This window comes from Caloenas nicobarica, chromosome 1, assembly GCF_036013445.1.
Source record: "Caloenas nicobarica isolate bCalNic1 chromosome 1, bCalNic1.hap1, whole genome shotgun sequence".
NCBI classification, from domain to species: Eukaryota; Metazoa; Chordata; class Aves; order Columbiformes; family Columbidae; genus Caloenas; species Caloenas nicobarica.
In genome coordinates, this window is record NC_088245.1 from 106,584,657 (window position 1) to 106,608,696 (window position 24,040).

At 42.7% G+C, this 24,040-nt stretch overlaps 1 protein-coding gene across 1 annotated transcript; it reads left to right on the plus strand.

The window, feature by feature from the left end:
• Positions 1 to 1,273: 1,273 nt before the first annotated feature.
• GRPR (gastrin releasing peptide receptor) lies at positions 1,274 to 22,857 on the plus strand. Its single transcript, XM_065656950.1, has 3 exons — positions 1,274 to 1,692; positions 18,760 to 19,111; positions 22,465 to 22,857. Exons 1-3 carry the CDS (start codon positions 1,274 to 1,276, stop codon positions 22,855 to 22,857), a joined length of 1,164 nt encoding a protein of 387 aa, XP_065513022.1.
• Positions 22,858 to 24,040: the final 1,183 nt, after the last annotated feature.

The following is a 24,040-nucleotide window of genomic DNA, read 5'->3' on the forward strand; positions in this document are numbered from 1 at the left end:
TTATATCATAATTACAGTCTAAGAAAGAGCATTTTCAGACTGTTATAAGCCAAGCAACTTTCTCTCTGTTGTATCTAGACATGCATTACCTGTAGATGCCAGTATGATGTGTAACTCATAAATAGAAATTGAATGGTAAACTTTGTCCCCTGTTATTGTTATTTCCAAATTAAAGCATTAAAAAAAATTTAACAGAGTTCAGGCTTCCCTGGTTAACTGCAAGTGCATAGTGTTAATACTCATTTGCCTACCCTAACTATAATGTTGATCTTATCTTAATTGGCTTTATCCAGTTCATTTGCCCTGGGAGACGAATTTAGCTTCACATCATTATTCTCTTTCATTGGAACTACTGAATACCCTGAATACCGGAGTGCAAACAAAGTATGTGTGCCCTTATTTAAGAAGGTGTGATTGCTTTTCTAATCACATCATTTGCAGTGTGAAATAAACTTTTTTTTCTTCGAGGTGGTGAACCTGATCTCACAAGCTATAAATAAGCAGATTTTTTGTTGTTGTTTTGGGGTTTGTTTTGTTTTGTTTTTAATCTAAGAGTTAACGTTGATTTTGGTAGGTTTTCCCCCTTCCAACCCGGCAGTGATGAGAGCGGCCAGCAGGTGGCTGGCATTCGCCGGCGTTCGCTGGCGGCTCCGCCGGAATTACCGCCGTCATTTCAGCGAGGCTGCTGTCATCGTGGGAAGCAGGGGAAGAATTGACGTCCAGAAGAGCCTGCCTATAGGATCTCAGCCGTCAGCGGAGCCCTGGCTTTTCCTCACTTTAAATCCAGCTGATGAGTGCAGGTGCTGAAAGCCGGGAGAGATTGGCAATGCAGCCTGACAGCAACTACCGAAAGTTCTTGGGTTTTGTAATTTCTTTGTTTCGGACTCGGTTCTGCTCAGCAAACCTGAAGCTGGGAATTTAACAAGCCTCGATTTTGAAAATGCCTCCCACTTACTCATCTTTGAATTTGATAAATGGCCCTCCAGAGCTCAGGAATGCCTAACAGCAAGACAAGTCAATGAGGAAAAGGCAAGTTTTAGTATTCAAACTATGCTAAAATATGTTCTCCTTTCACCTTATGGAAACAGTACTGTTAAACAAGCTGTAGTTGCTTTTTGGTTTATTTATTGTCAAGATGTGTCATAAAGTGATATGACTTTTAAACTCTCCTGACTGTTTAAAGCCAGAAAGTAGCAGCAAAATTAAAGCGAGAAAGCATATTTGATGATTTTCAAAGCAGAAAGTTGTCTTCTGAGAAGAGCAAAATAGGACAATGGCATCTGGAGAGTGCTTTCTGCTAGACCTAGAAACAGATAACTTCATTCTGTACAACTTCTCTGTCAACCAAAGTGCAAACTTCTCCCTCCTTGGTGATGAGTGGTTCTACCCAGCGTTCCTCTACGCCATCCCCACCATCTACGGGATCATCATTTTGATAGGCCTTATTGGCAACATCACTTTGATTAAGATCTTCTGTACTGTGAAATCCATGAGAAATGTCCCTAATTTGTTCATCTCCAGTTTGGCTCTGGGAGACCTGCTGCTTCTAGTGACTTGTGTGCCCGTGGATGCCAGCAGGTACCTCGCTGACGAGTGGCTGTTCGGCAGAACTGGATGCAAACTTATCCCCTTCATACAGCTCACTTCTGTAGGGGTGTCAGTCTTTACTCTCACTGCTCTCTCAGCTGACAGGTAAGCTGCCTGCTGTAGCCTCAAAAAGAAGTCTGCATAATTACAACTCCATAAAAATGCATGATTATGAATGCATATTTTTGGATAACAAGTATGTTTTTAACCTAATGAGGGAAAAATAACAACTTTGTGCAGTTTAGCTAATAGTCTAGCTTAATTAAAAGAAAAACAAGAGCAGATCAAGCTAAAGACCAGAGAAAAAATACTACTAATGAGACTGTTAAAAGATAGCATGTTCATATTTGCCAAAAGACAGTTGATCCATATTTCATGAAGTTTGAAGGCACTGGAGCAGCATTTTAAAGTGCAGTTAGAGTCAATTCTTTCTAGTGGCTTGCTTCCTACAGGCTAATTACATGTGAGGCAATAATTCATTAAATATGTTCCAAATATTCAAATGAGGATGTTTGAAGCCAGGCGTCTCAGTTTGGTATAGCTGGTATATTTCCCTTGATTAAACCATTTGCCCTTTATCCAATCAAAACTAATCTCTGCTGTTGGTTCAGAAACTTTGTCTTCCAATAATGTTAGGTAAAGAAAAAAAAAAAAAGCAGTAAAAGCTATGTTATTTTAGAATATGTGAAAACAAGTTTAACAAATTATATGCTTCTAATAAGCCAGCTCTATTTTAGATTCCTGGGAGGCTTTGGAAACCTGTCTTGGAGCATTCAAATCTCAATTCAAAAGGCATTTGAATTTGAATGTCATTTGGAAGGGTGAAGCCTACCTTTCTGGAAAAGTTTTAAGTATTTATTAGACTGTTGGCTTTTGTAGAAACTCCTAGGTACATCAGAGAAGCCAGGACATTTTGTTTCTAATTTGGATGCTTCAGAAAGAGATTAAGGAATACATTGTCACCATGCTAAAGCTGTAAAATCTCATAGAAGTACTAAGATTTCCAATGAGAAAAATTATTTCTAGTTTTGCTTTGCTCAGAAAAGACCTGGGGATTGTATATCTTGGTCTCAAAGAAATGAAACCAGGTTTGCTTTAGGTAGTCCCTTGCATGCCACTGTGTCTCTCCTCCTAACCTCCTACTTTACAACATCAGACTATTTTTATTCAGTTTTTAACATAGTTCATATATATATTTCAGTATACGGTCTGTGGTCTCAGTGAAAACAGGTGACTCCAATAGTGTTTCAGGGACAGAATGGTTAATATTTATTAACTCCTCCATGTTGGTGTATGTATAAAAATAGCCCTGTCTGCCTCAATAGCAGATGACAAATAGGCCTATATGTAGATAAAATTCTTCAAGCAATTTGCTCTAAAGGAGTTGGGAAAATAGGAAAAGTGCACAAATCCTTTAGTAAAGGAACACCTATACTTTCACACCTGAGTATCATGTGGTGACTGGACCATTCCTGCCTGATCTGAGGAAAATGTTAGGAAAATAATAAGTATTTGTCCAGGAACCTCATCTTTCCAAAGCTGTAATGGAAGTTATTTAAAGGAGTATCAGGAAAAGAAAAATGCATCATAAAGAAGATCATGTTACAGAGATTTGCTGCTATCTAATCACGTGCCACATTATAAATGCTTTTACTGAGCAGTGTATCAATAGTGTTCTTTGCCTGAAGTGAGTGGACAGGACAGAAGATACTGAGCCTGGCATCAGGGGTGGTTTCACAGACAAGCATTTCTGAGGTCAAATGTAGCATTGCATGAAGGATGAGCAACAGCTCAACCCTGCAGGGAAACACCTGCAGAAGACAGGGGCATGGTGGTGAGAGCAGAGTAACACAAGGACTCAGGAGGCTAGCAGGTAAGACTGCTCAGGCATGGCTCATCTCACTTGGCTTTTGCTCTCTGAGGTGAGGAGCCATTCCAGGACAGTCAGCAAGGTGTCCCCTAGTCCATGGGAAGAGACGCCTCTGGAGGAGACAGCATAAATCTTGTCAGGATACCTATCTCCCTCCTGGGCTATAGAGGAAGCTTTGCTGTTTAGCATGGATTAGATGCCTATATTTGAGATGGCTAATGTTCAGCAGTGTGAACATTACCTGAGATGCTCACACGAGGAATGTGAATGTCCCTGTTCTCATGAATCAAAGCCATGGACCATGGGAGAGGAAAAACATAAACCATGTGCTGTGGATAGCATCATATGCCACTGTCTCCAAGGAAAGGAAGACTTGTCAGGGCACCACAGATCTTTTGTCTACAATTCATCTTCTACAACAAACAATAGTACAAAAACCTCAGTTCCAGTTTTCTTGCATTAACAAAAACAAGTGTGAATGACTGCCAGCATTACTCAAGGTATTGTGGTGATGCTTAGAGGGACCTGGCATCTCTGGGATCAGAAATCTGCTGTGTAAAGAAAAGCCTTGAAGTGTGATGCTACAGGCTCATTTCCAAAGAGGTGACCATCAAAACGCAAGGTGAAATGCAGTGGGCAGGTGTGATAGGTAGATATAGTACGTGAGAGAGCAGTGAGATACATATGCTACGTTACAATAATTGTACAAATAGTCTCAGTTGCTTTGGATCAGCTTCTGAAAATGAGGGGCACAGTTTTAAAAGGTTTTTGCACAGGCCACATCATGAGCTTGACAGTGTACCTTACTAGGGTATATTTTTATACCTTCCATTTCCATTTTCCCACGTGTTAGGCAGGGTTAATAATACTGGATCTGTCATCTGCTAGTGAATGGAATGCTCAACTAGGCGCAAAACTCCACCACAGAACACTCAAGGCTGCTTGGTGATTTGACCCACCAAGAAAATGGTGGACATCCAGAGGACTGACTGCTCATGTGTAAACTTTTCTCAAGTAGAAACTGCTGATCTCAGCTTTTCCTGCAGTGGGAGCCTCCCAGCCTGCAAAGTGCTTTGCACGCATAGGGATGCAGACAAGCATGGCTGCACAGGTTTGGTTAGGCAGGGTGTCACCAAAGGGTCCCTGCATGTTTAGGGTGGCTCTGTGTACGATCTTGAGATAGCATCAGGATAAAGTAAAATTATTTGAGACAGTGTGTGAGAAAGGGCTAAAAAGCATTAACTCTATTAGAAATGGATTTTCTGTAGGACTACCCCACTGGCTGCAAGGAGCTTTCAATACTTAAAAAGGCCCTATAAGAAAGATGGGGACAGACTTTTTAGCAGGGCCTGTTGTGATAGGACAAGGGGTAACAGTTTTAGACTAAAAAAGGGGAGATTCCTCAGACATGAGGAAGAAATTTTTTACGATGAGGGTGGTGAGACACTGGCCCAGGTTGCCCAGAGAGGTGGTGGATGCCCCATCCCTGGAGACATTCCAGGCCAGGCTGGACGGGGCTCTGAGCAACCTGATCTAGTTGCAGATGTCCCTGCTCACTGCTGGGGGTTGGACTAGATGAGCTTTGAAGGTCCTTTCCAACACAAGCTGTTCTATGATTCTATGATCTATCTTGCTGTATTTGCAGGAGCAGTGGGAGCTGTCAGCAAGACCTGTTTTCTTGTGAGCCTGGCAAATTTGCAGAGCAGCCAGGAGAGGGTTAAAGCCTATGGTGTGCTTACAGTCACCCTCCATGAGCGATAAGGTGCCAAGGCTGAATATACAAGAGCAAGAAAACATGAAGTCGATGTGTGTGCATGCATGTTTGTGTGTTTTAGAAGGGCTGTAAGTGAGGTTGGCAGGGGAAGGGCATCTGTCTGCCCTGCTGCTCTGCTGAGGCCGCAGATATCTTCAACTATCCCTTTTGTCCCCACAAAAAGAGAGTTCGAGTTTGCTTGTCTGCTTGCCCTCCTCCTCCTCAGTGCAAGGGGACGGGGTATAGAGGCACCTGTGAGAGCGGTCACACCTGGGCTGCCAGCCCAGGCAGAAAAGCCAAGGCTGGCTCAGCAAGTGCCAGGAAATTAAGGAAAATCTTTGCACAGTAAGACAAAAAGCAGCCCATTTAATTGCCCTTGTCATGGGAGAGGTCTTTATTTAATTGACTGTTTCTCCCATGAGTGACAAGGTTTATACATTTGCATCTGAATTACCCAAGCTGTCAAGCACCGATCATACTTCCCGGTGTTTTGCTGAGAGAGGAAAAAATCGAAATGTCCTGGTGCTCATGAAGTGAAACCTTCCTGAAACAATGCTGTTTTTACAAGCACACAGCAGAACAAGTGCAAAGCGTGATTAGAGTTTGCAAGCAGCATCTTTACTTTAAGCACGTTGGATTATCTGGATTTTAGTGCTGGAAAACTGCAGCAATTGCTGCCAGCCAGAGCTGCCTGCCAGCCTGTGGTGGGAGTGATGGCATAGTGAGACACATGACATTACAGGTGAGGTTAGGTGGCTTACCTTGGTAAGACCAGCTGCAGACAGCAGGAACTGCAGTTGTGTGGGAGATCCGAGACCTGAAACATTGGAAACATTGACCTCAGTGACTGGATGCAGGGATGTTGCAGTGCTTCTAGCTGCATTTGGTCCCTTGGAGCAGGTCACAGCCCCAACTTTTGATGTTCCTCTGAACTCATGTGACAGTTTATTTATCTAAGAAATAAAAAACCAGACAACTCTCTCTCCCAAAGAAACAGTAGTGGAAAGCAGCAAATCTAGAATTTTAGAAAGAAGTTTTTAAATATGCAAAAATCTTTTTTTGGTAGACTCATCTTTTCTGTGATTTGGATGTCTCCAGCCTCTGCTATCATTATGCAAAATACCAAAGGAGGAGTAATATCTACATATCAGTTCGTTTATTTTACAGTCACTGGATTATGTCTTCGCTAGAGGATTAAGGGAAGTGTGCTACCCTAAAATAAAGCTATGGAAAGTCAAACTAGGTTTCCACTGAAATGATTTACAGAGTGATACCTTTTTTTAATACCATCAGTTTTAAAGTGGCAGGTCCATAGTGGTTATGAATTTATTCTGGGCAGTATAATGTCTTCATTCCTTAAATCCTTTTAGGCCACTAATGCACTATTTTGAGGTAATTTACTTGTGCTGTAATTTACTGTGCAGCCCCAGGAAGGTTTTTGAGACCATGACAGAGAAAGCCACTCTGAACTAGCATGACATTCCCCAGTCTGAATGATGCGAGTCAGCAGAATGATACTCCCACAAGTACATTTTGGATCCACTGATGCCATCTCAGCCAGAACATCAGTCCAGGGAGGAAAAACAGAGGGGTTTCTGACCCCAGCTCAAAGCCTTCCTTCCTGCTGAAGCACCAGGCAGCCCCTCCTTGACCCTTGACACTGGCAGGGTGTCTGTGCTGCTGCGGTTCCTGTGCTGACGTCATGGGGTAGGTGCAGAGAGAGATGCACATATCTCAGTCGATGTACAGTCTCTGATCCTGCGTTGCTGGCCCCTGTGTCAATACAATGTCAACACTCTTAACACCCTTGGGTTTTGCTCCCATTTCCTCGGCCCTGCATCCGTCTGCACCAAGAGAAACAGATCAAACAGTGCAAACCTTCTGAATATCTTGATTAGCCAGAGCAGATGGCCAAAACACAATAGATGCATTTCTAAAACCAGGAACATTAGAGCTTCCATTTATATCAGTGGGAGTGCTGCGTAAATCTGAGGTTAGAGTTAGTGCTAATGTGCTGGAAACTGTCAATATTTAAGCAATCAAAAGGAAGAGAAGTCGGATTACCTGTTGTTTACATTTCAGTAAAACCTAAAAACCCCAATCAGTTGTCATGGTCTCGCGGTACGAGGTGGTGTACGCACCGTTAATAAGGAGAGCGACTGGCCACAAAGAATTTGCCAGCAGTGTGTCAGACTGAATGCGGTGGGTTGGGACGTCAGCACCGCTGCAGCAAGCCTACAGTGGTCACATCAGCTCAGGTGTTAGTACTTGGTGCCCAGACGCAGACGACAGCCTGGCCGAAAAGAGTAGATGAGACTTGAGCTGAAAATGTAGAAGCAGGCCTAGTCTGCCTTGTATACACAGTGAAACATCCAGTAGTCGCTTTGCTTACAGACAGCCCCTGCAACAACCTGTTTTCCTTTCATTTTGAAAAGGTACTCCAGCGCTAGTCTTGCCAAGTCCCCTTGCCTTCTTTCTCACCAGTTCTGCACCCATGTGCCCACCTCACCCCAACCATGTAAGACGCCAGGGGCCGTGAGACCCTGTCTGATATCCTGCCTGCTGGGGGCTCTTTGATTTGCCCCCCCACCACTTACTGCATATGACTTCACGTGGAGCAGAGGATTTCAGCATCCAGAAGACCAACCTGTACCCTCGGGCAGAAATTAAGGAGCGTGCCTGGGCACCTCATGTTGCTGAGGCACCAAAAGGTGGCAAGCCAATTGCTAAACTGTAGGGAAAGGCTGAAAGCTGGAGGTCCTTGCGGGAAACTCCCCTCCTGATGCCAGGCTAGTGATTAGTTTAACCAGAGTGCAGAAGACTGTGAAGCATCAAGGAGAGAGATGTTGTCAGAGCTCTGGCCATCCTGCCCTTGTCTATCTTCCAGCTATGTCTGGTCCCTGCAGCTTCATGGGAAGGTGGGAGAGAAAACTACCACAACAGCCTGAGAGGAAAAAATGTTTCTTCACACCTGCAGACAGCCCTGAAACATGAGATTTAGACATGGATGGTTGAATTACCTAGGAGAAACAAAGATGCGGATGCTGGACTAGCACAAACTGCACTAGCCATCCAGTTCAGAAGCATTTCTTGCCCACATCTGTGTACAAAGATTGATGAATATCTCATAATTTGGATTAAAACAGATCTTTTCAGTGACACTAGGCAACTTTCTGAGTATTCAGACCAAGAGTGCACATATTACTCTGTTCTCCTCATGTGTCTCTGGCATCCTGTTATCCTCACTGCTTAGAAATTATGTCATCTTTCAAATTGAAATTTGTATGACCTCTAACCACTGCATAATTGTCTAACTAATAGCATAAATGAAAGTCTGAGAGAGTTGAAGTTTTCCAGCCTGGAGAGGAGAAGGCTTCAGGGAGACCTTATCGCAGCCTTTCAGTATATTAAGGGGGCTTTTAAGAAAGAGACTTTTTATGAAGGCCTGTAGTCACAGGACAAAGGGCAGCAGTTTTAAGCTGAAAGAAGGTGGGTTTAGGTTGGACCTAAACCTTTTATGATGAGGGTAGTGAGACACTGGAAGAGGTTGCCCAGAGATGTTGTGGATGCTCCGTCCTTGGAATGTTCATGGCAAGGCTGGACAGGGCTCTGAGCAACCTGATCTAGTGAAAGATGTTCCTGTCCACGGCAGGGAGGTTGGACGAGGTGATCCTTAAAGGTCCTCTCCAAACCAAACCACGCCGTGATTCTATGGCAGAGCAGTCAAGGATGACACTGGATTGTTCAGCCTCAACAGGCAGATGAAGGTTCATTTGGAGGTGATGGTCTCCTGTGTTTACTGAAGCCACAGAAAGGACTTAAGCATCATATAACTGATTCAGCTTTATACAGTCTAGCTCAGGTACTGATTACACTAAAGCCATGACATGTTGCGAATGGCACAGGATATCTCATTTTGTCAGATGCCGAAGAGATGCTCCAATGCCTTTTCTTTGTCTCCTCTTTCCTTGAAAGATCCACGATTTTTTTGCATAATCTGCTCACTTGTGTGCTACATAAACTGTTTTACACCTGGCTGAGTTAAAACGGTTTCTGTTAGACTGTGGTCATTTATCTCAATGACTCTACAATATTTTTACAGTCTGGTCAGCCCCTATGTCATCTGCAAACTTTCCCAGCAAAGGTTTTATAGCCTTCGCAGCTTCCTCCTTTCTGAACTTCACAACTTTGGAGCCACTTCTTGGGAATTTCTACACTTTTTCAAGATTTGTAAAAAAATCAACACCGTTGCTCCCCAGCTGGTTCCTTTAATATTCCTAGGTGTAAATTACTCAGGTCTGCTGCTGTGAAAGTGTTTTGTGTTAGCAGATGTTAGCTCACGTCTTCTCTAATACAGCTGATGAGTTTTCTGCTACGTCTACAGCACTGCACACATGGTATGGATACCTCCTCCATATTTGGTCTTAAAGACAAATATCTAGTCATTGCTTTTCACCTTGTCTCATCATTGTTCATGTCTCCACCATTTACGTGTATGCCTGGCCTACTGATTTTTTTTGTTCCTGATGTATTGAAAAATTCATGTTTGTTACACAGTGACCTTTGATATTTTGTTGGCTCCTCCACCTTCCCTTATCAGTCACCGACATTTTTAGACTCCGATATTTGCTGTCATTTACTTTTGCTTTTTTTCCCATCTGTTGTACATTGATTTTTTTTTTTAGTTACTTCTTTGAGATTTTAGCATGACTCCTCATTTTCTTTTATTCAGGGCAGCTTTTTGCCCTGCATAGTTGTTTCATGGCAAGGTGGGGGAGACAAAGGAGGAGGCCAGGGGTCAGCTCCTAATGTTTTGTTAGCATTGTGCCCTTTACATTTCTGTTCCCAGTCAGTTATCTGATAGCTGTGTTTAGAAAACATGTTTCTCTAAAGTTCCGTATATATTTTTATATATATATGTATAAATCTTTTAATTCGCTTTCCACAAAATTAAGATAAACACACCACAGCTGCTATCACTTAAGAAACTGCTAATTTTTAGGTCAATAATGAACTTTTCTTTCCCTGTCAGAACACGGTACAATGCTGATTTTTTGCATATCACAGGCAGAACTTTTTGGGTTGCGAAAGAGCCATTTTTAGAAACTCCAATAAATTTCCATAGCAGGTTCTGTGAGATATTGAACAATCACACCATCTGTTTAGGTTACCCAGTGATGCTGGTTTTATGCACTGAAGGTGGTGCTTTCAGGAGAAATAAGGCTGATTCTCTAGTGAGATGAAGGGTCCGTGTCTGAGGCGCCAGCTTTAGTTGGCGTGGTAAGAATCCAATCTGCAGGCACACCGAGCCCACAGTCCCATGCCAGTTGACAACCCTGGGGATCTGAGCTGAGACAGCAAAGCCTTGGATGGAAAGCATCACCAGGGCTTGCTCCTTCTCATGCCTGGTGGCCCAGGTGCCAACACCATCCCTCCCAGCTCAGCTCTGGATGTACACTGCATTGCAAACCTCGCACCAGCAAGCTGCTCCACCAGGATATGAGTGTGAGCAGGGGCATACCCCTCTGCCTGTTCTGGGCTCTGAACATGTAGAAACATGCACAGAGGTTAGCTGGTGCTGAGGAGATGGGACATTGGCTGGAGGAGGGAACTCGCTGGCTATGAAGTCTAAGGATATTTTTAAATGAATGGGTCCCACCCCTCCTGCAGACAGTAGGTGTCACATCCAATTGCAAGGACTGCGACAAGCTGTGAGGCTGGCCCCATTGAAATCATAGAATCATAGAATAGTTTGGGCTGGAAAGGACCTTCAAAGCTCGTCTAGTCCAACCCCCTGCAACGAGCAGGGACATCTGCAACTAGATCAGGTTGCTCAGAGCCCCATCCAGCCTGGCCTGGAATGTCTCCAGGGATGGGGCATCCACCACCTCTCTGGGCAACCTGGGCCAGTGTTTCACCACCCTCATTGTAAAAAATTTCTTCCTCATGTCTAGCCTGAATCTCCCCTCTTCTAGTTTAAGACAGTTACCCCTTGTCCTATCACAACAGGCCCTGCTAAAGAGTCTGTCCCCACCTTTCTTATTTCATTCAGAGACTTGGCTGAAGTTCATCTACAGGAAGTAAATACCCTGGGTGCAAAGTGGGTCTTTCTAATAAGGAAAGCATTGTCCATGGGACGCACACTACTTCCTGCAGTAGCTTCTACCTCCGTTGTTTTCCATACGTATAGTTAATTTCTGAAATAGTTTATGCTCTGGCTGGTTGTGATTGGGAGTAGCACAGTCACTATCAAATGGTTACTGTTTAAGCTCTCCTTCCCCAATATGTAGTGCGCTTCAACCGTCTCTAAAACATTCTGTCTCAGTTTTGACCGTCATTCCTGGGCTGAAATTCCCATTCATCCAGATTGCAGGATGATGTAGCAGTATGCAGGTATACAGACTGAAATTTAAACATGCACTTCAAGAAGTGAGAACTGTGTCACTTCCATCAATGCGTCTTTTTTCTTTCCATTTAAATGTTAATTAATTAAAAAAAAGAAAGTAGGCAGTACCTGCCAATGTATTTAAAACTAGCCCATTAGCGAAGTCTTTGTGCCCATATGCAATTTACTAAAGTAAAGATTTTAATAGCAGATGTTCATCCAAGAATCATGCTTAATAATGATAATCTTAACTAAGTATGCAGAAAGCAGATAGACCCAGAATAGAGTGTTGGAGTGTGTTGATGTGTTAGACAGTCTAGCAATTTGGGGGATTTACTGAATTTTTTGTCTTCAGAGCTATAAATATTCATAACGTGTAGTGGAAACAACAAAGAAAGTGTGAGGCATTTTATTTCCTCAGATATTTAGTAAGAATTTTTCTTTGCTTTCCAAGTGGAACTTCACACTCAACAAGACTCCACATACTTCATTTATGCAGTCTTTGTGCCACATCAACTTTTTCTCTGTTGCTTGAGGCTTTTCTGCATGGTAATTGAGCGCATCCTTCATGTTATGTGAGCAAAACAATAATGTCATACCAGTAGAACATAATTACAAAATCTTAATGAGAAGATCTTTTGTTCAGTCTGTTCATGGGCCAAGTCCAGATCAATGTGCGTGCATCAAGCTTACAAACTGGAACAGACAAATGGGGATCAGAGGAGCTGTGAATTGCGCATCTTTTCTCCATCTTTTGGTTGCAGGTGGGAACAGAAGAAATATGGGGACGTGCTGACTGAGAAGCAGTTCTTCCATCATTTCGATAGGAAGTGGTGGCAATTTCAGGAGTTCATTTTCTAGCGCCAGAAAGAAGTCAGCTTCTTCACTTCACAGCAATTTACATGACTGTTTTTGTAAGACATCAGTCCATTCTAACTAATCCCTGATTTTTATTGAAATTTCAGGTTCACTTTAGCCGACCATCTCAAAATAGAGCTCAGTTTAAACAGATTTGAAAGTTTGTAAATGGATTTCTAACTTCAGAGAAAAAAGCAGAAAGAGGTAATATGATAAATCTTTCCACCAGCCTGATGCAGTCTAAACAGTGGAGCTGGTAATGAAGCAAGGGCGGGCAGGCCTTCTGAAATTTTGTTTGAACAGGTTTTAGTACACATGTTTTTTTAAACCATTATACAAATTCAGGATTGAGGCCCAGGATCTTTTTATGTAAACAGTGTACGACATATTAATGGGTGATACTATTTGGAGGAAACTTTCCTTGAAACTTCAGTACTCCTGTAAATTCATTTTGGAGGGGCAGCGTCCCATTTCCCTGTAGGAAGGATGGGGAGGATTTTCTTTCTCTTCTTATATATCTTACAAGCGTGAGATTCAGCTGCAGAAAGATAGGCATGCTTGGAAGGACTGTGATAAAACAGGGCAGCACTCTGTGGGAGAGCCTCTTTCAGCCATTTTCTCTTGCTACACACCTACTACTGAAAAAGTAAGGAAGAACGGGTTATGAAAGCAACTTAGTGCCTCTTTTAAAGTCAGATTCATTAGATGAGAGGGATGTAGTGGCTGGAACATAGCTGCTGTACAATCCTTGATGTCATATTCAGTCACCAGGAACATCTCGGACAGCCACCTACCTCTGTGACCAGTCGCCTTCGCTGCCATGGGGGAGAGATGTTTCTGTCCCATTGCCACTGGCAGCACCTGCAGCCACACACTGGTACACTGCACTATAAGACCCTCAGCTCCTGGCCACGAGGTGCTACTGTTACAGAGGACACTAATGATTTTGGCTGAAATTAAGATCTACTGTTGTACCTCTTGTAAAGATACTGCAGAAGGTGGTATCTCCCAGCTTAAAAAAGCCTGCCTCTTTTTTTGCAGCCCAAACCTACAATATATACGATGATGGCTGTTGTATTGGCAATCTATACTAGCTTTAATTGCTGATATGAGGGATGAGGGAAAGGCATTAATACAAAGCAAACATAAAAAAGGAAAGCAAGCTCAGACTGTTTACAACACCAACTTCCCCACACTGCGTAAAGTTACCTGCCTAAAACAACAACAAACGAACAAAACAAAACAAATGAAAAAAAAAAGAAACCAAAACACAAAAAAACGCACAAAACCCCAAAAAACCCAAAACAAACAAAAACCAAACCAAACCAAAAACAAACAAAAAACAGATAGTGAGACATATGGAGATAAATTAATTTAAAATCCAAGAAACCCAAGGGAAACATTTGATTTTCCTCCCATGCTTTAGTTGTTTTAATTTAATTTTTGTGACTGTTGTAGCAGGCACAAGTAAGTGGATGAAGGTGACAGGAAAAAAACATGACAGATGCACTGAAGCTACTGTCTTAGGGATAAGGTACTTTCTTCCCCAGTATGAGAGCAAAATTGCAACCCGTCATATCTCTATGCTTAGGAATGTATAGGCAATATGGCTTTGAAGGCAAAGCCTTTCTATACTTAAGCTGGTGTGTATTTTCTTGGCTCAGCTGAGGAGCACAAAGATAGCTAAAATACTTTGCACCAGCAGAGAAACTGCATCTAGGAAACTTTGACATCTATTTGGGGCCTTATTTTGATCTGTGTCTTCGGAGAGTACATCTGTAACTGTCTTTTTCATGATAAAACTACTTCTGTGTTTATATTTGAAGTTGTGGCTTTGGGGCTAAGTGCACAGTATTAACTGTGTTTGTATAGTCAAAGTTTTAGAGTACATTAGGTGGTGTTATCGTTAGTTACTTTGTTCAAGGATAATGACACAGTTTTCCAGTTTCCCTGGCATATTAAGCTCGGTGGGAAAAGTATTTACCACAGAAAAACCTTGTGTGTGTCACATTTTAGCAGTTTATGGTCAATTTCAGTAGTTTCAGTTGTGAGAAACAATTATTCCATAAGCACAATAGAGACCTTAAGAGACATATGTTAGACATATTACAGGATTCAATGGGGACATGCGCGTTCTGTGGGCTCCTACCCATTCCAAATGAATTTTAGGGATTAGGTTAAGAAGTGATCACGCATTCTATGTTATTGAATTCTGGCATTCTGGGTTGAAGACACCCTCTCGCCAGACTCCTCTTGGAGGCCTGGAGACTGACCTGGAGAAGAAGGACAGCACTGGAGTCACTGTGGCTGGTAGAGGAGAGAATTGCCCTGTGGGGTGAATCTTCACAGTGACTCATGAACTGTGATTATATTAATCGCACTTAAGATACAGCCCTATGTGTAATTTCTTTGTGTGGGCTTCTTTGAATGAAACTGCGGGACACAGATCAGTGGCATCCATCCTGGCCAGAAGGTCATTGGCAGCTGCTATGCACAAGTCAGGTTGGTGCTTTCCAAGCACAGTGGGAACAGAGAAGTTCAAAGACTGAGCAGTAGTAAAGGTCAATGTCTCCTTCATGTTTCCTATCAGATCTGCAACCCAGTCATTTTCATCTGTGCTGTTTGACAACTGGAGAGAGACTGGAGCTGATGGTAGTTCTCAACTGTATCATTTTTCACTCAACAGAATCTTCAGAAGGCAGAGTTTTCTTTTTAAGTTTTGGCTTTTGTTGTAGGGCATGAATCATACCTCTGGTTTTCAATCTTTTTCAAAAATTTCTTTAAAAGCAGGTCGGGAAAGGAGTTCAGCTGAAAAAAAAAAAGCTACATAAAACAATAATTAGAAAGACTGAATGTGAGAGCAAGCAGAGGTCTAGGGCCATGTCTGGATCTACTGCAGACATGCTGAGTGTGTGATGTGATGTGTGTACTCTCAGAGCCCATGGTACTCCATGAGTGGGAAATAACAGTGTTATAAGACTTTTGCATGAGGGCTCACTCAGCTGGCCACCTAGGTCCATGCCTCCACTGAGCTATATAGGCATATTCATCAATGTCCTCTTCAAAGTGGAGCAGATTTTTCAAGCACTGGATATTAAGTATGGGAAAGTTATCTACCTCAGGCTCATGCCTAAGTTTAGCCATCTAAAATTAGCTATGAAACAAGTCACCTCATTGCTCAGGGTCTGTCTACAGAAAGCAGACAGAGGAGCAGCTCCAGAGGACTTACCACCTCACTCCTCTCAGACACCTATTTCTGGTCTGGAGAAATCATCCCCAGAGTTACCTCTTTCCCTCCACTGACCACAGCAGCTGCCTAGGCAGGTGTCCTGTGCTTGGTTGGCTGTAGCAGGTGAGGTGCGTAGCACCTCCATGGCCCAATGCAGACACGGAGAATTGGATTCAATTCATCCAGCGTCAGCTGGCTTTCAGGTGGCTTTTCCCACCTCAGCTATTTACCTTCAGACTGTGCTTTTCACAGGAGACAAAATAGGGTGCTATAACATAAACAGATGCTGAAAGAGTTTAAGGATGTTTATTGGAGAAGCAAAAGATATGGACTGAATGTCACTCTTGTCCCAAAGGGGTGGCTTAACTTAGAAAACTGGAAGCGTTTGAGACTGGGTTAGCTGCTGTGAAGCTGATTGCAACTGATCTGGCATGCAGAGCACGAGAATTTGTATTTTCAAAACCTACTTTCTATCTTGTTTTTTTTGTTTTTGTTTTTGTTTTTGTTTTTACCTTTTTTTGTGCTTTCAGCCTTATGTTTTGTGTCTACACTGAGCCTCTTACAAGCAAAACATCTCTCACATCTTCTTTTATGTCTGTTGTAGGAGGCTTTAAAAATGAACTAAATGCCTATTAATCAATGCCAGCATTCCTAGCAATTTCTAATTATGTCGTTTCAAAATTATATTGTTTGGAAATGCCATCTCTAATTAAAATGTACTAATGTCTTGAAATGGATTCATTTTCTGACTCTCCCTACTCTGTTAATAGAAACAAAACAGAATCTCTCTCTGTATTCTTCGAATCATTCATATTACTGGAAATTAATATTGGAAAATATTCTCTCAGCTGGCTATATTATATCAGAAAATATTATGCTAACATACCACGTTGATAAGCATACAATAAGCCCCTGCAGAAATACATTTGAATTAACTAAGTGATATGCAATTAATTTCCTTTTGCATTTATCTTCCTTAGGGCTTACTGAAGATGCTCAGTTAGCTAGTATTTCTGTCAATAATCTATAACTGGTGAATCAGACTATACATTGAGCTATTTCAGCTACATTGTTTTAGTAATCTGCTTAGCTCTTCCCTTTTATTACTGCAATAGTCATAACATCATCTTTGTTTACACACTATGATTTTCTTCACGTGGGGTGATGATCTCACACTGGAAGACTGTGCTTTGCAGTGTGACACCACTTAATACCTAGCTTCAGAGTGCAAGTTAAGGAGGTGGTAGGCAAGCCAGAAAAATCCTGTGCCTGGCTGCTGCGGCTGTATAGCTGGAATAAAAGGGAGCTGGAGAGCTTGGAGAATAACTGATTAAACAGAAGACTAATGAGCAAGAGGTTTGCAGTTCATTAAAGGAAAGATCACCCACACAAAACACCTGTGGGATTGTAAGAAGAAACACCTGCAAATTACGAGATGTCCAGATACATAAATACATGAATAAGGTGTCCAGATAAATATAAATAAATGCAAATGTAAGTATGCATATACTTATTTATACCTGTATATACATATGTATAAAATATATGCACATGAATGTGTATGTATATAAGAGACACACACAGATCTACACATATACACATTTGTATACAGCTGTTTATATAGTTATGTATATACATGGAAGGAAAGGGTAGGTATGGTGAACAGGGTATTGCTTACAACTTGAAGTTGAATATGTGCTTATCCTGCAAATAAGGCAATTACCCAGTTAAAACAGTGCAGGACTGACAGAGTATTCTCTGAAATGCTGAGCTTTAGAATGCTGTGGGCTACAGTATGTAGGGAATCAATCAGGTACCTGAAGTGTCTCTGGTTTGGGCTGCCAGGCAGATGGACCCCGCTTCACACCACCTGGTTTCTGGCACTTCGTTATTCTTGTTACCTCTGCTCCCACCCCAGTGCCCAGTTTGGCTGGCTGAAGGAGCCAGGATCCTGGTAGGAGATTAGAAAGGAACTCCGGAGCAGCCCCATGGGAATGGGGGATGTACCCTGCCATGCCAAAAGTGGGCTGGGACAGCCTAGGATTGAGGCACCCACCAGTTCCCAGAAAGCTGACAGGTACCAAATGGGCTGTGGGCAGTGTGAGGTAGATCCTGGAAAAAACAACCAACGGATCAAAATTGTTATAATAATGACACTAAATAATAACTTGTGAAACCTGTAGATATTCCTTCCTAATTATATTTTTTTTCCTTCTACCACGTTCCTTAAATACGTATGTGAATCGTGATTTAGTTGGAGTTCCTGCCAGAGCAGGGCTCCAGCAAACATAAAGCTCTTCTGTTTTCCGGTCCTTTCATTATACATATCAGGTTCAAATAAGTTTGCTTCTTTCATTTTCTTGGATTCTAAAGTTCAATTTTCTGAAAGGCTGAAATAGTGAGAAATGAAATTGCAAATTAAAAAAAAAAAAAAAGTCATCTACATATCTAGCACAGTAAGTAAGAATATTTTATTTTCTTCAGGAAGGTCACTTAGCAGCTCTGTCCACTTAGCCTGGGTCCACTGAGTTATGAACAACTCTTAATTGCCAGCTACACCACCAAACGGCAACTAAAATGGGCAACATACTCTTTGTAGCTTAAGAAAATATAGCATTCGGTTTGCAGGAGGCCAGCGTACTCACAGCTCAAAATAAAATGTGTGGCAAAACCTCCGTCCATTTTCTTTCAACACTGTTCTTTGAATGAGTGTAAACTGCTGTATGTTTTTGAAGAGGAGTTTATGATTGCACTTCCTCTCAATGTTATTTGTACACATACGTATTAATATCAAGCAGCACAGTGCATTGTTGGGTTGATTACAAATTTAATGAACTCAGAATCAACACACATGAAACTGAATTGACCCATGACTCTGGCTTAAAATGAGAAATCTATTGAAAACATTGAAATTTAAAATGCCAGAAAAAAATTCAGGTTCTTGAATAAAGAAGGATTTTGTTTGTTGCTTTGTTTGTTGCTTTGTTTGTTTTATAAATGGAAGGGACAAGGAAGAATGTAATGCCTGAGATTTGAGGTGAATAAATAATTTTTTCTTTTTTTTCTTTTTTTTTTAGGTATAAAGCTATAGTAAGGCCAATGGAGATCCAAGCATCCCATGCACTGATGAAGATTTGTGTGAGAGCTGCTATAATATGGATTGTATCCATGTTGCTTGCTATACCTGAAGCGGTGTTTTCAGATCTGCACCCTTTCCATGAAAAAGGGACTAACAGAACCTTTGTCAGCTGTGCTCCTTACCCACATTCTGATGGGCTGCATCCTAAAATTCACTCAATGGCATCATTTTTGATCTTTTATATCATTCCTCTATCTGTCATTTCAGTATATTATTATTTCATTGCTAAGAATTTGATCCGGAGTGCATACAATATCCCTGTGGAAGGAAACGTGCATGTGAGGAAACAGGTAGAGACTTAACTTTCTTCAAAAATCTACATTCCCCATGAATTTGGGAGTAAAGAATGTGCATACAGGGAAATTTCCACTGGGACAGACTGCATCTGTTGTGCTAATGTTAATAGATTAGGTGGGCTAAAAGAGTTAAAACAGTTGGCACAAGCCATGTCACAGCTCTTAACAGGTAAAGCATCTTCTCCAGTTTCTAAGTTCAAAGGGTTTGGCAGGGTGGTTACCATGGCAAACACAGCAGGAGACCCATGCCAAAGCCTGGGAAGGTATTGACTGGGATGCAGGGAAAGGGGCAGAGCTGGGGATGATGTTTGGAGACTGAAGCTGAGGGGTGACACAGCAGAAAAGCAAAATTCGTCAAAGTTGCTTTGTCAGAGAGAGGATCTTGGATGAAGCCTTGCTCCATGAAGCAGTCCCTCTTCACACAGTGGGAAATGCTGGCTCTGTAATTTGGTCCTCTGGACTGAAAAACAAGGAAAAGGAGGTCAAGGGGAGACCTTATCACTCTCTAAGAGGGTGTTGGTCTCTTCTCTCAGGTAACAAGTGATTGGACAAGAGGAAATGGCCACAAGTTGTGCCAGAGGAGGTTCAGATTGGATATTAGGAAACATTTCTTCACAGAAAGGGTTGTCAGGCATTGGAACAGGCTGCCCAGGGAAGAGGTTGAGTCACCATCTCTGGAGGTGTTTAAAAGACACGTAGATGATGTTCTTAGAGATACGGTTTAGTGACAGTGCTGGTTTAACAGTTGGACTCGATCCTGATTCCAACCAAAATGATTCTATGATTCTAAATGGGACCCAGCAGCAGACGAGTGGAGGTGGAGGAAGTTCCTTCTGCAAGAGAACATCAGGGCCAGGAGAACTGGTCAGTCAGGGAGGTGCACAGCTACCCCTGGAGAGCGGCAATGCCTCCTGTGCTCGCCACGACTCCAGCTTTCATCTGCTGGTGCTGTGCCGTGTTGAGAAACCAGTACAGGCTAGAGAGAGACCTGAGGACTGGAGACCAGAGGAGGACAGTAGTAGGTGCAGAGTGCCCAGGAGGGAGGAAGGAGCAAGACAGTGTGGGGTCCTCACAGATGCACTGAAGCTGTGTGCCTTGTGGTTGGTGTTATCTTTGCAGAAAAGAAAGAAAGAGTCCTCTCCAGGGGGGAAATCCAAATCCTGCATGAGCGACTGGGTGTTTCAGGTCAGTGCTCAAATTTGAGTACATCTGAGACTTAGGTTGTCCAAGCAAGAAAGTAACAGCAGAGTAACTAATTTCTAAAAAACTTATTACCTTGACTTATTTACTTTATTTACCTTACCTCTTCCTTTCAACTGAGCTGTTCTTCCACTTAAGCTAAACTGACACAAGCCATTCTTCAGCTGAACAAAGGTCCACATAATTGCACCCAACTGACATCTCCACCTTGGGCTGACCCAGTGCAATCATCTAATATAGCCTTCAGCTGCTGAAGTGAAACAGTAGGCCTGGAAAGCTGTGCTTTCTGCCTGTTAAATGATGTGTGATCCATGAAATCCTTATCCTTTTCCACTTCTGAATGTGTGTTAATCTTTCTCCCCTGCAGGCCATTTTTCTGCTGATTTGGTGACTGTTTAGATTAGTAACAACAAAGTAAGTAGTAAAAGACGCCATTTCCCCCTTTGGTTTTGGGGAGAGAGCTCTAAAGAAAGCAAAAGGCCAGGCTGCAGTCTAGCACGGTTGGTCCATCATTCCCCTCTTGCAGTGCATTCAGGAGCTATAGGTCTCCATCTGAGATAACTGGTATCGATTTCTTTATTGCATTGCTTCCTTTCTTCATAGTGCAGATGTGGCCTCAACAGCCCTATATCGAATTAAGGATACATTTAAAAAGAATATATGGTTTAGCCAAGGAGAGCCCTTTCTCAAAAGATTTAATTTTTAGCCTGCTCTCTGGAGACATTATCGTCTGGTACATGTCAATCCTTCCCAAGTTCAATGGCTGATTTTCAGTCGGTGCCATTAACGGGGCACAAAATAAAGTCAAAATGGTCTTGTGAGGTCTCTCCTGCCTACTTCCTGCTTGCAGCTGCCCTGAGGAAAGATCAGCCTGTGTAAGCTGTTGAGTTTCTGATGTGCCTGTGCAGCTCCGAAGGGGAGTGAGGATGGGGAAGTGTCCCAGCAGGGGCACCACATCTGCACCAGGGCAGGAACAAGGGCAGAGGGCTGGGGCTAAGGGCAGTTTCAGGCCATTCAGGTCTTCCTCAAACACAGAGAGCAAACTGCAACAAATGCATTAGGAGTGCCTGTGAAAATGTGCAGAGATTACCAGAGAAGAGAATATTATGAAACCCTGAAAATTTAGTGGTTACACTTTCTATGCCTGCAAACATCTGTCTGCGCCACCTCTTCCAGGGAGCACATCTTTCTGGGCAACTCTGTCTGTCCTCTCCTTTCGGGTGACCTCCCTCAGGGCTCTTGTCTTCATTAGGAAGAAAGATGTATTTTTCAGTGTCATTGTTGTCTTAGTGTGCAGCGCTGGTGGACAAAAGACAAGGTACAGCTTACCTCAGCTCCCCTCAGTTGAGCAATGCCTTTGGGTTGACTCCAAGCCTGTATACTTAAGTAAAACAAAAGTGTGGCTTGCCTGCATGAAGGCTATACTGTGTGCCAGCTGACACTGTAAAAGCAACTTTCCCTGACAAAGCTCAAATTACGCTGAGAGGTGGTCATCCACCTGTTCACCACCTACATCTGCCTTCTCGTGTCCCCAGCTCTTTCAGCTGAAGGGTCCAGCTTGCCTCTGCCTCCATGTTTCTCCAAGTACAGATTTTCCTCTCTTGGCTTCTTCAGCTCCTTTGGCCTCTGAGTGCAGTTGGTCTCTAAGGGCCGTGAGCTGTTGGCAGCACTTTTGTGTACATATACCACATGGCCCCAAGGCAGAAAGTCCTGTCTCTAGGTTCTGTGAAATATGCCAGACCCCTACCCAATAATTAATAATAATAACAACAGGAATAATAATAAGTTAATATATATAAATTATATAAGAAGATGTGTATTATATGGGGATAACTAATGTAGGCACTCTTGTTGCCTGAGCTGGGATTTTACAAAGTGACAAACCATTGGAGCTTTATACCTAAACAGGAAAGGAACGACTACTTCCTTGTGTAATAAATTTTCAGAATTACTTGTTTTTAGGGGAAGGGGATTGAGGAGAGACAAGGAGGGTTCTTGACCCTGTTTATGTTAACCTGCGGTCCAGGTTGCCTTGCTCTATCTGTACACCTGCCACGCACTTGCCCCAAAGCTGCAGTACTGGGAAACACAGCTACTGATCTAAACTAGGAATAGCTGCTAATCTGGATTTCTCTTTCTTCTTACAGATTGAATCACGTAAGCGCCTGGCCAGGACAGTACTGGTCTTTGTGTGCCTCTTTGCCTTCTGCTGGCTCCCCACTCACATAATCTATTTATACCGATCCTACCACTATTCAGAGGTGGACACCTCAGTGCTGCATTTCATTGCCAGCATCTGCGCTCGGATCCTGGCATTCACTAACTCGTGTGTCAACCCATTTGCTCTCTACTTGCTCAGCAAGAGCTTTCGGAAACAGTTCAACAACCAGCTGTTCTGCTGCAGAGCTCGCCTCCTCATCCGGTCCCAGAGCATGGCCAGGAGCACCACACGAATGACCTCCCTCAAGAGCACCAACCATTCCCTGGCCACCTTCAGCCTTATCAATGGCAACCATGTCTGCCACGAAGGCTACGTCTAAAGGGCACAGTCAGGGACCACCACATCATGTACCTAGTGTGGCTGCTTGGTTTTGCTCCGTGGGGATGGTGAGTAGCACGCACACATACACATGCACATGTGTGTGCAAGGAAGTCTGATGTGCTCAGAGAACTCAGAGGAGCTTAAAGCATCCAACATTTCATCCTGGGCTGAAGCTGAAGCATCCAACATCTCATCCTGGAATGAGACATCGCCAAAGCAGCAGATCATTGAGCACCAGCCCACAGGAGCTCCCTGGCAAGCGCTGTGTTGCTTCAAAACCTGCTGCTTTTATCAAGAGCAAAATGAGCATCTTAAGATCAAATCTAGTTAGGCTTTGCAGATTTTTTGTCACTTTCTGCTCAATTCTGAACCTGGGCAAACCTACAGCAGTGACAAACTCCATACCAGGTGCACAAAATTTGTCAGAACCGTTGCATCCAGCAGTTTGTGATATAATATATTTTGACACCAAAATAAATACATTTAAATAAGGTAAATACTTTTACAAAAGAGTTCAGTGTAGGTCATTTACGGACTTTAAAAGTGTTTATTAATGTTCTGAGTACAGTATTAATTCATGATATAAAAGATATCAAGAGTTTACTGGGGTATGTCAGTAGCCCCATCTGAAATGAGCAGTATCTTGCACCACATCAATGTGAAAGCAGTAACATGAATAAATGTGAGTTGGAATATGTTTACAGTTTTCAAATGTGTGAGCTTTTGCCATGTTGTAGAGGAGACAGCAGAGCATTTTCCTTATTGGTTTGTTCTTCCTGTCTTCAAGGTGTGAGATAGCAAATGTTTAACACCTAAGGTACACCACAAAACTTTAGATGGACTTGGTTAAGGGCAGGTAATTAACAGAAAATTAAGCACAGCTATTTTTATGCAGTAGTGCTCTGTAAAACACCCTAGATTTCAGTAAAAGCTGTCAGCTTTTCTAATTTCCAACCCACAGTTTTTTCCCTTCTGTCTTCACAGAAATTTGTGGAGACGGTGTGCTAAAATGGGCCAACAGACTGGAGAAGCAGGTCTTCTGTAATGTTCACTCCAGAGCCGTTCCTGTGCCAGGTATCAGCTATTCAGAAACAGGAGCACAGTGTCCCACAGATAAAAAACTCTTGAAGTGCATGGGCTATAGGACAGGCAACGGAGCTGCACACCTGATAAAGGAAGCT

What these genes read in the sequence shown, in the direction of transcription:
- GRPR (XM_065656950.1), top strand. Translation starts at nt 1,274, where the DNA reads ATGGCATCTGGAGAGTGCTTTCTGCTAGACCTAGAAACAGATAACTTC. An exon ending in ACTGCTCTCTCAGCTGACAG is followed by an intron (nt 1,693 to 18,759) that starts GTAAGCTGCCTG and finishes TTTTTTTTTTAG; the next exon opens with GTATAAAGCTATAGTAAGGC. An exon ending in ACGTGCATGTGAGGAAACAG is followed by an intron (nt 19,112 to 22,464) that starts GTAGAGACTTAA and finishes TTCTTCTTACAG; the next exon opens with ATTGAATCACGTAAGCGCCT.